The 14,992-nt window shown below is 39.7% G+C and overlaps 1 protein-coding gene across 1 annotated transcript in view; it reads left to right on the forward strand.

Annotated features, from left to right (window-relative positions):
• The window catches only part of slc4a3 (solute carrier family 4 member 3), a 35,754-nt gene extending 28,956 nt beyond the window's left edge, over positions 1–6,798 (forward strand). Inside the window, exons 14-22 of the mRNA XM_041056594.1 lie at positions 52–200; positions 354–548; positions 681–872; positions 1,342–1,431; positions 1,538–1,704; positions 1,834–2,087; positions 3,761–3,930; positions 4,972–5,145; positions 6,721–6,798. Coding sequence (XP_040912528.1) covers positions 52–200; positions 354–548; positions 681–872; positions 1,342–1,431; positions 1,538–1,704; positions 1,834–2,087; positions 3,761–3,930; positions 4,972–5,145; positions 6,721–6,798 — 1,469 coding nt within the window. The remainder of the gene's footprint in view (positions 1–51; positions 201–353; positions 549–680; positions 873–1,341; positions 1,432–1,537; positions 1,705–1,833; positions 2,088–3,760; positions 3,931–4,971; positions 5,146–6,720) is intronic.
• Positions 6,799–14,992: the final 8,194 nt, after the last annotated feature.

Raw genomic sequence — 14,992 nt, forward strand, 5'->3', positions numbered from 1 at the left:
CATGTTGATAATTGTGTCCTGAAGATGCTTTTTCTTTGTTTTTGCATACAGGGGAGAAAACAGAAGGCATGATGGGAGTGACTGAGCTTATAGTTTCGACTGCAGCTCTTGGAATTATATTCTCACTGCTTGCCGGTCAACCCCTTCTCATCATCGGCTTCTCAGGACCCTTACTGGTGTTTGAAGAAGCCTTCTACAAGGTACGTGACCTGTAAAATGCAGAAATTGTATGAATGGATTTTACGTCCAATAGCACCCACACAGTACATAACATACTCCCATTTTTTTGTGTTACATAATTCAAATTTTGTTTTCGCTGACCGTGTAACTAATGTCCGTGTCTTCTCACTCAGTTCTGTCAGGCTCACAACTTTGAGTATCTGACTGGTCGAGTATGGATCGGCTTCTGGCTCATCTTCATCGTCCTGGTCATTGTGGCAGCAGAGGGCAGCTTCCTTGTCCGCTACATCTCGCCCTTTACCCAGGAGATTTTTGCTTTCCTCATCTCCCTCATCTTCATCTATGAGACTTTCTCCAAGCTCTTCAAGGTAACTACTTCAGATATCACACAGCTCACTGAGCTCTATAAGAATTTGGACAGCATAAGTACCGTCTGCAGACAGCTCTGTCAACACTGTCAGTCACTGGGAGATAAATTGAGACTCTCGTCTTGTTTCCAGGTGTTTAAAGAACATCCACTGATGGCAATGTATCCGAGTGACTCCACCCCAGCTACTGAGCTTCAAGATGGTGATGGCCCCGTCTTCAACCAGCCCAACACTGCTCTTCTCTCTCTGGTCCTTATGATGGGCACTTTCTTTGTTGCTTTCTTCCTCAGGAAGTTTCGAAACAGCCGATTTTTAGGTGGCAAGGTAATCTTTTAAAAACGTTTACATATCTGTTTTACTTTTTGACTTTTATAGTCAAAGCCCTAAAACTTCTTTCCAGACTCAAAAGTTTGTACCATTACCTGCAAAACAATACAGCAACATGTATACCCTAGATGCAAGGCACCAGTGTCTCTTTCAGCAGTAGACCTGACTGATGCTAATGAAACACAGCCAGTTTTATCTTCAAAGGAGCTCTGTTCATGCAACTCTGAATAGCCAAGGCAGTTAGAGTAAAAGTATTACTAATTTTTTCATAGAAGAACGTGGCGATTATGTTGAAGAAAGTTTAAATCAATAATATTGATGCATACAACAGCGAATGTGTCCCTTTAAACTGAATATGAAGATGAATTGCTTTGACTTGTTTGTAGTTAATCTCTGGCTTGTGGTTAAATAAGCCTTCAACAAACTTTGCGTGCTGAACAGTGACTTTGTTTCTCAATGCTCCCAGGCCAGAAGAATCATCGGGGACTTTGGCATCCCAATCTCAATTCTGGTTTCAGTGTTGGTGGATTACTCCATTACTGACACTTACACACAGGTAACTGTACTGTCAGTCACAGCAGCAGTTGAATTCCATTTTAATACAGTTGTAAGAAATCAGTGCCTTTCCTGAGTACTTAAACATTACTTTTATCTGCTTTTAGAAACTCAATGTGCCCTCAGGCTTTTCAGTCACATCCCCTGAAAAGAGAGGTTGGTTCATCAGTCCCTTTGGTGACAAGCAGCCCTTTCCGACCTGGATGATGGGAGCAAGTGTTGTGCCTGCCCTTCTTGTCTTCATCCTCATCTTTATGGAAACTCAGATAACTTCGTAAGTAGAGTGTGATTATCTACAGTGGTAATACTCTGGGTGTAGTAATCTATACTTTTTACAAACTGTGTGCTTTAATGAAATTTCCACCTTCTTAAACGTGTACTTGTTGTTTCACCAATCTCTCAGATTGATAGTCAGTAAGAAGGAACGTCGCCTTGTTAAAGGCTCAGGTTTCCACCTGGATCTGCTGCTCATCGTAATCCTGGGTGCCATCTGTCCCCTTTTCGGCCTGCCGTGGCTCACCGCGGCCACTGTGCGCTCTGTCACTCATGTCAACGCACTCACGGTCATGAGCAAGGCCACGGCCCCTGGCGAAAAGCCCATGATCCAGGAGGTGAAAGAGCAGAGGCTGACCGGGCTTCTTGTGGCTGTGCTTGTTGGTAAGAGGAAAGAGGAGGAATGGAAGGGTGGGGTGACAGGTGACCATTATAAAACGTCCAATCATAGCATAGTAATTATAGCTAGGCACACAGGCAAAAAGTTGTGCTTGGAATGGGTTTCCAAGTTAGAGCCCTTACAAGTTATAGTAATGATAGTGACTGTTCAGTTCTTTGGAGAAAGTAACATGCCAGGAGCTCCAAACTTATCAGCCAGTCCTCGTCCTCAATGCAGTTTGTTTTTTTAAAGTTAAGCAAACTGTTTAAAATCATTAAATCATAAATCTAACAATTGCACTGCCTGTCCATATGTTTTCCTGTCGAAGGCATCTGAACCATCCCAGGTTTCTGCAAGAAAAAATTACATTTTAATTACATTTGTATCTACGATAATGTACATGTTGCTTTAGCCCCAGTCTTTAAACTGAATATCATGCCATGAGGACCCTGTTACATGGTTGTTATTTCTAAACAAATCAGCTGGAAACATTAAAAAGTCTGCTGGAGATGGAGTTTTCAACCAGCTCACAAAGTTTTATCATTAGCATTGGCTAATAGACTCTGCCAGTGACAGTTGTCATTCAGCCAAAATCTACTGTTGCTGGACAGAAACGCCTACTTTTGTGTGAAGCCGGAGTCCCATTGTTTCAACAATTACTGCAATTACTTGTGTGGTAAATCTGCCATTGTTATTGCTGTAAGCAGTTTGTGGTAATGTGTGCTGTGCAAGAGCAGAAAGCTTGACAGGCAAAGCAGCAATAACCACGGGTGGCTTAGAGAACAGTGGACTGGTTGATGGAAGGCTCCTTTTGAGGACCATAAGAAATCTTGTCTTTTTAAATCTTTTTATCTGTGTGACAGATAAACTTAACTTAAAAGGCCTTAAATTTGACAAAACATGTTTTAAAAGTAGTTCTCTCATTAGAATTAATAATAAGTATATCACATCAACACAGTAACCAAAATAGTGCATCTGAAATGAGCTGAAGAAAAAGAAGAATCTCAGCTGAAGACTGCTCCCAGAGCGATCACTCTACTTTGTTTTGCAGCTGCAGGGATTATATTTTTCTCCAGCATTAATTACAGTGCTGGAACCTCCAGGCAAGTGATTGTTATGAGAGGCAAACACGAGCTAGAAGGTACAGGGAGGCACTTCAGCAGCTCTTGCATGTCTAGACATTCATGAAGTATGAATCATCTCATGCAACAGCTTAAAATGATTTTACATTCTGTTTACAAATTGTCTTTAAATGAACCGAAACTGTCATTTTTAGTTAAACTCAAAATGCAATGTCTGACTGTGCAACGTTGCTTTTATCCACTGACTAGTACTGTTTTGCCAGCAGAATATCTTGTTTCAGTTAAGGTAGGTTTCCCAAAGTAGCCTTAAGTGTAGTTTGATCCACTTTGGGTATACCACCATAATGAGTCATCGTGATTGTTGAGCTTTTGTTTGATTGAAATGCTGTTTGGATTAGGACTAAGACTTTTGGATTAGCCCAGAGAGTGTTTGAGCTAAGGCGTCTGAACAGTGAATATGTTTCAAATAAACTGCACACACAGTGTGTTTGTCATGACGGCTGTTCCAATGTCAAAAGAATAATTCTCTCCACAGTTGCAAATCAGGGCGCAAGTGTTTAAACAACAGTCACCTTTAACCGCTCTCCACCCATCAGGTATGTCCATGGTGATGACAGACATCCTCCGCCTCATCCCTCTGGCTGTGCTCTTTGGTATCTTCCTGTATATGGGGGTCACCTCTCTGACGGGCATCCAGCTGTACGAACGCATCACTCTAATGGTCACGCCTGCCAAGCATCACCCTGACCACATCTACGTCACCAAGGTAACACAAGCAATGTTGAATGTTGATGTGCTCCCCTCTTGTATTATCAGTGGTAAGATGGAGTCCAGGCAGCCAGAAACCAAAGGGGGTTCATCCTTAACTTTTGAGTTAACTCAGTCAGTACAGGAATAACAGGGTGGAGCAGGGCGTTGAGAAGTCAAAGACATAGCATGACTCATATAAAAACATTTACATGCACACCAGTATTCTGGTTTTGAGTCTTGGTTTTTAGCCTGGTTTTGACAAAGTACCTTAATAATTCATATCCTTTCATATGTGATACGTCAACATTATCCAGGTTTCTACAGCTTTTCAAATCCTGGACTCCACCAAATCCAGCAAATCTGTCATGTCTGTAAGAACAGAGACATTTGTAGAAAGTGCTGCTGAAGTTTTGACCCAAACAGAGAGTTACCTCAACAACTGAAGATAACAGTTTAGTTTCTGGCTGCCTGGTTACTGCTGGATTCATTACTCTGGGCGGGTTTAGCTTCTCCATCTGATCATCGGTAATGGAACAATACAGCTAATCTGTCCTCGGCATTGCTGGTGTCTCCTCCAGCTAGCATACTGTATGTGTGTTTCTCAAAATTGGAACAAAGGCTAACCAATCCTTCTGAAACCAGGATATTGTATTAACATGCACAACAATTTGCCATGGCACCTCAAAATTGTAATCACAAGGAGTGGGTTTACTATAAAACAAACAAGATACAAGATGCAGCACTTTTCAAAAACGTGCTGTGAATGGCAGCTGAGCCCTGCAGAGCTCAAGGTGCAGGACAAGCCATAATTACACTGCACAGGTGAGTGCATTGGTTCAGTGGGGTTGCATTGGCCAAACACATCTTGTATATTTTAGACAAATGAGCAGGATTAACCACTAGATGGAGCCAAAAACATGTAAGATTTTCATAATACAGTGGAGCAGTTTGGGAATGAGTGTGTTTAGTGAGTATCTTTGTGTGTACACCTATGTGTACTGCGATCTATGGTGTCCTGGTTTTCTACCCATTAACAACCATGTGTGTGTTGCTTCAGGTGAAGACATGGCGGATGAATATGTTCACCATCATCCAGCTGGCGTGCATCGTGGCTCTGTGGGTAGTGAAGTCTACTGTGGCCTCCCTAGCGTTCCCCTTTGTCCTCATCATGACGGTGCCGCTGCGCCGCCTCATCCTCTCCCGGATCTTTGAGGAGCGTGAGCTCCAGGCGGTGAGTTGGGTAGCGGAGGCATTCCAGGAATATTTGAGTCTGTGCCACAGTCATCTGATCCAACATATAGTGGCTTCAGGAAACTTATTTTACAGCAAATTTAACATTAGATGGCTGTGGCCATGTTTTTAAATCTGCCTAATACTAACATTTCTTAAAGAAATGCTACAGAAGAACTTTACTCTTGACATTCCTGATGATTTCCTCCTCTGTGATCATGCACAACTTTCTCATCCAAATATTTTCATATGATATGCAAATGTTTCTTTTTGCTCTGGGTTCTAACCAGAAAAAAGGTTCACGGTCCATTGTGAAGCCGGGCTTCATGTTTTCTTGGTTTGATCCTCTAAACCCGTATGTCTCCTCACTGTCAGATTAAAAACTTGTATTTTCAAAATGTCAACTTTTTCAGGAGCTAGGATAAACAGCTTTGTCCTTAACTTCACCAACATTTGTGCTGTGTTCATCCAAAGGTCACATGAACCCAAGGCATTGTAGAATTGCCTTAACCACCTTAAAATGAAGTTATACTTCCTAAAATTTAACCTCCATAACATCAGATCCCTCCATCCTCTAACCTTCATTCTCATATAAAGATTGTTTTTTTTTTTCTTTGGTTTGTTGTTTTATTATTTGGTACCTAAGGGCAGCTTCACACCTGTTTGCTTTGATTTATTGCTATATTTTAGTTCTGATCTGGTCATGTTCATACACTTTTTACAAACAAACCAAGAAGAGAAAAGATAGAGTCAAACAGCCTGAGAGGCAACTCCTTGGCTGGGCAGTCCTGATAATGTCCCCTTGCACCATCAGTGCTGTACAGTATGTACCCATGTGAAGGACACAAACGTTCACTTTCATGCACCTCATGTATTTATTTATCTTCTGCTGTGTTTAAAGGGGGCAAAAAAGAGGCATTTTGTACTACAATATATGGAGAAGATAGTTGCTGAGTGGTTTCAGCCACATTCGAATGTACATAAATGTTGACATTACCAAGTTATGCATGAATATAAGCTACACATTGCTTATAAAGCTCATGAGATTATGTTCTTAAAGGAATGATTTTGGGAAATATGCATATTCGCTTTCTTGTTGAGAGATAGATGAACAGATTGATACCACTTTCATGTATGTATGCTAAATATGGAGCGACTGCCGGCACATAAACCCCGTCTGTAAAATAGCAGTTTGTTGTTTTCACTTTGTTTTTACACTTGTTTGTTGTATGGATTAAACAAACAAGATATAACATGTTAATTAGTGAGCGGGTAGATGGATTTCATTACCTTTGGACTGAGCCACACTAGCTCTTTCCACTGTCTTTATACAAGGTTAACTTAGCTGTGTGCTCGCAGTGGCTTCATACTTTATCAGTAGAGATCTGAGTAGTATCAAGTGGACAAAGACCCGCTTTTTCAAAACGGCCTCGATCTGATCGTCCACACCAGAGCTCAGTTGACAGCTCACAAACTAGACAAAAGAGCTCCAGAGTACGTTTGAACAGAAGCAAACAGGTGAGGTGTGAAAGTGCCGTAAGTTTTCCCATTTTAAAGATAAGTTGTGTTTTTACAGCTGGATTGTGATGAAGATTCTCCCAACTTTGATGAAGACGGACGAGATGAGTACAACGAGATCCACATGCTTGTGTAAATTTCTATTGGACCCAGCCAACAGGACTGCATCCCTCCTCCACCTCTGAACAACCAGAGCAAGCCTCTCTGGAAATCTCAGCCGTGACAAAGTGAGAAGAGCTACCATAACGGTGTTTGTAAAATATACAAAGGCTATAGCTGGATAATTACTCCTTAGCTTTGTTTATTCCAGTTTTTAAAAGAGCACACCTAATGTTAGATCTCTGTGGTGGTAGTGGTGTTGTGTTAACCTCCCTGAAGATGTTCCGTCAGAGGCCAGTGAATAACTCTGAGCACCCTACCTGAAATGCAAGATGCAAATCTAGCAAAATACCCTTTATCCCTTTAATTTATTGGCAGGTTCTGGGCATAAGTGCAATGATGATGTTGACCTCTTGGACTTCAGCTGGCTGGATGATTTAGGTTCATTTCGGGCACTGGAAGCAGGAAATAGGGTCGACTTCCCTACATTTCATTTTATTCAGGAAGTGGACTTTCATCCAAATATATAATTGTTCAGGTGAATTGACCCTAAATCTCAAAGTCCTGAAAGAATTCCACTGCCTTCTTAGTTAGTAGCAGCCTTTTCCCTTTATACTACTGACATTGCAAACAAGGAGTGGAGTAGTCATTTTCCTTTCTGTACAGACTTTTAGTAATGAGCACTTTGACTCCCTGGCACAAAGCCTCCTCTCTACATGTAGTCTCCCCCTGAAACCAAAATCTCTACAGAGACTGTGCAAGCCTCTTCAACACCTTGCTAGGTGTTTAATGCCCAACATACCAGTCCACTGACCTTATTATTGTGACCTTGGATGTATGACTAAATAGCCGACATGGTCTCAACCTTATTTTTCTACTTTGTTCTATCTATTTATTTTGTGTCCTTTGGACTCCAAATAGCTTGAACTGCTATAAGAGTTAGTGTAAAGTAAAAATAATATTGTGTAGGTTGACACACTCAAACAGAAAATGTGTAATTATTCACCCATTCTTTCATCCTCTCTGCGAGATTTCCACAGCGTGGTGCATTTTTAACAGATGTCATGAATAATATAATAACACACTTGACTGGAAAAGCATAGAAACTAAGCAAACACACAAGCACTAAAAATGCTAGGGAACAGTTGAGTGTTGGCAGAATGTATGAATGATGCATTGTACAGTAAGACTGTGAGCTTGTAATTATAATGTACCATCTGTGTTCAGAGTTGTTTTGAAATACCAGGAGATTTAGTTTTCACCTCCTATATTGTGAGCCCATTACAGAATTTAAATTACCATTCAGCCATAACGCTTTTCAGAAACCTTACTTCTTCCACACAGTAACACATTTTGTAAGAGCTACTGTACATAAAAATGGCACAAAACTTCATAAGGCACGTGATTATTCAGCGACATGTAAACTGTGCACTGATTTGTGTGCCTCACCTATTTAAATATAAGAAATAGATGTGGTGTCACTGAGACCTGTGTATGTTCTGACAACAGCTCAGACATTCCCAACACCCGAAATACTTCATCTTGGAAGAGCATTCAGATTTAAGTCTGAGGTGGAGAATAAACAAGGAGAAGCCTTAAGTGAAGCATTCACTGGATGTTTCTGTGTCAGCTCTTCCAAACGTAATGATAAAAAAAAATCTAAAAGATGCTTGATAACAAGGATAAAGAAGGCTTCTGCACACTGTCACACTTCCTAATATTCAATATTAAGTCAATGAACACAATTTTCAGTAGGAACTGTGTGCAGAATTCCACAAATCTTCATTTTTGTTGGCCTCTGCACTCAAGTGTAAATGTGAGTCAGTAAAGAGGCACTGTGTGGCTGCTGATGAGGTTTCTATAAATAGCTACATAGAAGAAAACTCATCATATTTTGTTGTATTCATCAGATGATTTTGTTGCTGTAGGTGTATAGCCAATTAAAAAAAAACACTTAAAAGTGAAGCACATTCTAAAAAAGTAAAACCCATACTTTAAGGGTTATCAGTGTATTAGAATTCATGTGCACCAACCACAAGATGTCTCATTTCACATAACCATGACCCAACATTACAAGCCATGCAAGAATTCTGTCTCAGGGGAAACTGACCTTCGATCTGTAAATATTGCGTCCCAGTCTTTAGTTTGTTGTCTTTTGTGTACATAAAGCGGTCAAGGCAATCCAACACTTGCAATGTAAAACATATATGACATACAGTCCAGGCTTTTGTGTTCTACAATGGAGAAAAGGAGGTCAATAGAAGAGAATAATGTGGTTACTCCAGTGAAGCAACATGCAATTTTAACTGTAAATTAACCCCATCTCCACCTCCTCTATTGTTCTCCTCCACTTGCAGCTTCACTTTGATGTGAAGCATACACCTGCTGGAGTCTGCATTTAATTCTGCAGCTCAAAAAGTTGAGTCACTGCATGTGCTTCACATTAGCACTCCATAGCAGTTGAAAACTGGCTTCTCTGTTAATGGACCTTTTCAACCATGTGTTTATGTTTCAGGGTTTACAAAGAGAGGACAAGTTTTGTTTTTGTTTTTTTTGTTTTTTTTTTTGTTTTTTGTTTTCCATTATATTTAGCCCCTGCAGTGTTCATGACATTTTTGAATGTAAATGTTTGGCAGCCTGTGTTTTCAGGCTCATGATTTTCCTTGTCAGATTTAGCAGAGCTGATTCCAATTTATGGAAGTCTTTCGCTATTGGGTGACCACCAACAAGTTAAAGTGATCATTCAGGGTTAAATATGCCATGAGCACACAAGAAGGGTTATTCATCAATTCAAATCAAGTGAGCAGGCTCATTGTCAGGATTTAAAAAATAATTCGCTTTAGCACCTCACAAAGAACGAACAAAACAAAAAACAGCATAAAAGCAAAAACTTGTCAATGTTCTAATACATACTAATATGAATGCTTTTATAGTTTTCTTTTTATTAATTTAAAACAAGTACGTTATGCAGTATGCCCACATAATCATTTAAAACCTGTTTGAATAAGAAATTCCCCTCAAACAGAAATTAAATTCAAATTTAGTCAAATTCAAAAGAATTAAGTCTTGTAAAATCCCCCTCTACAGTATGTAATTTTAAATTATAAAATGTAAACTACATTGCAGGTCCTCAAATTACCAGACAAAAATACCAAGGACATAACCTCTGTGTCCTCAGTAGTATCTAGCAGTGAGGCTCCTCTGCTCTCTGTCTACAAAGCCACACATCTTGTGTTTTGGCAATTTATATTCCTTTCATGTAAACTCCAGCTGAAAGCAGAGCAGGCCATGAGAGTTAACCTGGAATATCATCTGGTTCTAAAATTTACAGCCTTGAACCAATTAAGTATTGACAAGCTGATTGACGTTCTCAAGGCCCAGTTTCTGTTTAATTTGCTCGAGAAAAATAAGAACAGATTTCAAACAGGATTATTACATTTTATTTTAATCTTATGAGTCTGTAAATTGTTTGCTCCTATCTTGATTAAAGCTTGAATTTGTTTTGTGTTCGATTAACAGTTTTGCCATGAATTAACTTCCATATAAAACCAGCACAGGTTTATAGTCAGTTAATTAAACGCACAACACTTAGAAATGCAATGTTCTGAGCAGCAAAGATTGTTTTGAGGATCAAGCTATTAAAACAAAGCCTATTTGAATAAAGGTTAAAATAATAACTGTGCAGGAGTTCATTTTTTCCTTAACTGATATTAAATTAGAACATAATCATCTGATCTAAGCCTTGACAATCAACTTTTTAGCCAGAGGAGTTGTCAGTAGGCATCTGTGTATTTGCTGTGCTGGTTGACCCGCGGTGATAAAGGAGTCACAAGGGTCTACGTCCTCTGTTGTCAGAGAATACAAGTCAGTTAAGACTGTTCAACACATCCACGCGCTCTTATTATGACAAGACCTGGTGTGTCTGAGAGGGCCACAGTTCAGACTGAACTGAATACTTGGCAAAACATCCTTTTAGTATTTACACAGAGGAAAAAAAATGGAATTGTGGGTATTATTTAAGATAATAAAAGGTGTGGCGCTGCCACTCTGTCCCGTCTGGGCGCTAGATGTTGAAACACGCGAGATGAAAAGAAAAATAGTTTTGTTTTTTTTTTGACCCTCAAGAAGTTCTGCCTTGTCAATGTTCTGAGTTCACCACATTTCGTCGCCTCATACCGCCACAGTAGCAGGGCAGACCACCCACCCAAATCAAAGGCTCTGTTATTTTTGAACCTCTTTTAATTCAACATCATTGGTTTGAGTAAAGGCGTCTGGCTATCTTGGAGTTCTGACATATGGAATAATGTATTATGTTCAACCATTATTTAACTATAAATCAGGTATGTGAAACTAGATCATCTGAAGGTTGGCCGTGCTGCAGAATTATAGCTATAACTACAGGAATGCCATTATTTTTATCTTAAATTGCACTGCATACCAAAGGGTTAGTTCCTCAGTAGGATTAGTGTCCTAAATGTGGTAATCATGGACACACGTTGTTGGTGATCTCCCTTGCTGTAAATAAAATACTATCCTTACAAACTTATTTTATTTTATTTTATTTTTATTTATTTATTTGACAGAATTATGATGATGCCACCTGGATAGTATTTTATTAGTTTCCATGCCACTCATTTAAAGCTATGGATTCCATAATATATCAATATTCATCTCAAAACACTGTTAAAGCTGCAATAAGCACTTTTTTTTTTAAACCTCTAGAGCACAGACGGCAACTCTTCAAGTGCAAGCAAGTGCTTTTTCAGCTTGTCAAAGAATGCTAGTTAATGTGTTAGACATTACGTTATAGTTCCACATCCAGCAGAAACACATCAACATGGTCATCCCATTGGAGTCCAGCATTTTCATACAGATTGCCTTCGGTGTAGTCCACCAGCTCTTGAGAGGAACGGTGTATTTCTCTTTGGATTGCTAGATGCTCAGTTCTCTTTAATGCCCTTGTTTACCTCGGCTCCCTGCCATGCTGGGCACGTAGAGCTGCAGGTAGAGGTGGTGATTCTCAGTGAGATCAGCAGTACAAGCATCCATTTCACCTTATATGCAGTCCTAAAATTCCATGATAAAACTGAAGACGTTGCTTAATGGAGCTTTACATTGTTTTGATGACACATGGGTGGTCTTCATGAGGCCCACGCAACAATCATTTGATGTATTAATCCGATGATATGATAATTATGAAATGCAGTATGTTTGCATTCGTAACACAGACTGACACTTGGGTCGTGTGGATACTTGGATAGCAAGTCCATCTTGCTATTGCTGTAAAAAGGTTTTACTGTAACTGTAAAATGTTATTTTTTTGTCTGAAATAAATATTTATTATGTGTTTCAAATACAGACAGATTCCTTGTTTTTGGTCAACTTAAAAAAATGTACAATACAAAACAAATTTATTAGGTATCACAAACACATCTGTGAAGTTGGTATAAAACTTTAGTGCACTTACTGTAGGTGCCAGGTGGGTGGAGTTTATCATGTAAAACAAAATGATGAGTTTCAGACAGATGAGTTTCACACATTCACAGCAAAGCACTCAGTATAATTTTCTATGTCAACAAAATAAATGATAAGCAAAGATCATGGTGATGATAACATGGTCATGATCATGGTGATGACTAATGGAAAAACATTGTCCTTTTCTGTATATGTGTATATGCAATGATGTAGATATTACTTAAAGGAAAATTGCAGTATTTTTTCATGCTTTAGGATTATCACGCTGACTGCCCCGTCACGCTGATTTGCGAGAGGTGAATCTCTGTAACAGAGGCGCTGCAAAGTTAGCATGATCCCCCACAACTTGTCTTTGACATCAAAGTGCAGCAGAGCCCCAAAGTGCAACTGAGCAACTATGTGTTCCAGGTCGTGAGATTAACGCACAAAACAGGCATTAAGAGTGTGGCAACGACACCCGGTGTTATTAACATTATGAGAGTGGTGAGTGGGGGGTCCTGGACCAGTCCACAGAGCGAAAAGTACGTCTGATGGACCTCCAAGAAGACCTTGTCTACCAACCCATGACCCCTGCACCAAGACACATTCATCCAGTCGTCCACGCAAATCTTCAGTTTGTTGTAGATGCTGCGGAGGAAGAGAGCAGGTCAAAGGACAATGTTAAATTTGTCTGCTCACTGGATATCCATGCAATTGTGAGGTTAAATACGCTTAAGGCTGAAAAACCAAAAAGACCAGCTAGGTCCTTTAAAGGTGCACAACACGGCTTTGTATTTTGGCACATCCAGAAGAGGCAGCTGAGATATTTAAAGTACTTTGAGATGATGCAAAGTGACACCAGCCAAAAACATCTAGCCATGGCAACTCCAAGCTTTTTATGGATGGAACAATCACCCGCTGATGTTTAGGAGGCAGCTTACGTTTCACTGTTAAGTTTTGATTTGTCACGTCTTTTGGGTGGGGAGGTGACCATAACCTCCCTAAAGCAGCATAAATCTTGCAAGCAGTTGTCACTATGCAATTTTAGTGTGGAAAACATCCACTGATATTCAATTGAGCCTGACAGCTGGAAGCCTGACTGGCCTCCTTGCGATGATGGATCCTCCATTTAAGCTCTATGAGAGCACAGACTCAAACCATGTTAACAGTAAAATATGGATTATTACAGCCGTAATTAAAGTCTACTGTAGGTAGCACGGCAAGAGCAAAAGTCTCCACAAACAACTGCTGTCAGGGAATATGAGCACAGGAGTAACAGTCTAGCACTTTTTCATTAACTGATGACTAATTGGTTGAAACGTTGACCTCCACCAAATGTAGCCAGGAAGCAGGAAAGTATCTGACTTTCCCCATCACTAAACGTCATATGTCTTTACTGAAAAGGCCATAAAACGTGTACTGTGCCACACTGGGCTCAGGAACAGCCTCTGGCCAAACATGCATGCCAAGGCTCAAACAGCAACTATTAACACTGACTCACAGATGCATTTGTTTGCTAATCCCACACAATTCATCATTTAAATGTTGTAAGTTGATGAGGACTACTTGTCCACTCAGCTACTCAGTCCAAACCTGTATTAAGGGGAAGAAAGTTACATTAGCTAAATGATGTCAGAAAGAATGTACCGTTTTACTGTCGGCCATGGGCACCTGTCCTGATAGCTGCTCGTTGCCATGCTGTTGTTGAACTCCGACAGGCAGTTGTCAACATTACTGTAAAACATGTGCTGGTCACATGGTGGAGCAACAAATTTTGTAGCCGTTCCTGGAGAAAGCAACATTCAACGTCAGAGAGAGTTAACAGCCCTATTTTCAAGCTAAATAAACACCAAGTGATATGACAGACACAGACCTGGATGTGTGTCCAATAAACAAAAGTAATCTTAAAAAAAATATAAAGCCTACTTTCATCAGAAACTACACCAGTTATGTAAATGTAAATAGTCTATTTTACTATGTGAATAATATAGTGTGCTTCACAGCTTTGTCATTTACAACAGAATGGTTCTCTAAAGCTGTTTCCTGCTGTAATCCTGTTCCACGTTTGTTGATTTTACCAGGCTGCAGAGACAGTGTGGCCTAGGATAGTAAATATCCCTTAGTCACTGAATGAGACTAAGTCCAGACTAAATGACTAAATCTGAAAACCTTGTGAGAAAATGACACATGTCCATATAAGTATTTTTGTGTCCCTTTCAGCAGAAGCCAACATCTGGTCAGTGGTGGGACAGATAAAGCCTGGTTACTCTGCTGAGTCTCAGTTAATTAAACTACACATATTCTCAGCTGAATGAGATAAAAAAATAAAAAAAAATCATTCATTTGTCAGAGGGTATTAAATGCTACCTGTTAACCCAGTAAACACCAACTGATCTTGCTGGTCTTCAGCAGGCTATGTACCAGGCTGTGTCAATATGAGGGCTTACCTGTCCAGATGAAGACAAGTGCTAGAAAGCATGCAGTCAACACCATCTGTTAACAAAACAACTGTGAAATTAATTAATTATAAAGGACAACACGTGTTTAGATTGTTCTACATATTACAGTGTATTTAAATAAATGAATGACAAATTACAATTTTGCATTAATAAAGTTAGAAATATATTTTTTTAATTAATGTGTCACATGACTTGATTTTTGACACAGTATTCTGTGCCAATCGTTTAGGACCAACAACAACAGAACGAGCTCTCTGCTTTCTCTCTAAACTACTTAATCAGTTTGGGATATCTGTTATGCCTGTTACATTCATGCTA

This window comes from Toxotes jaculatrix, chromosome 15 (assembly GCF_017976425.1).
Source record: "Toxotes jaculatrix isolate fToxJac2 chromosome 15, fToxJac2.pri, whole genome shotgun sequence".
Taxonomy (NCBI): domain Eukaryota; kingdom Metazoa; phylum Chordata; class Actinopteri; family Toxotidae; genus Toxotes; species Toxotes jaculatrix.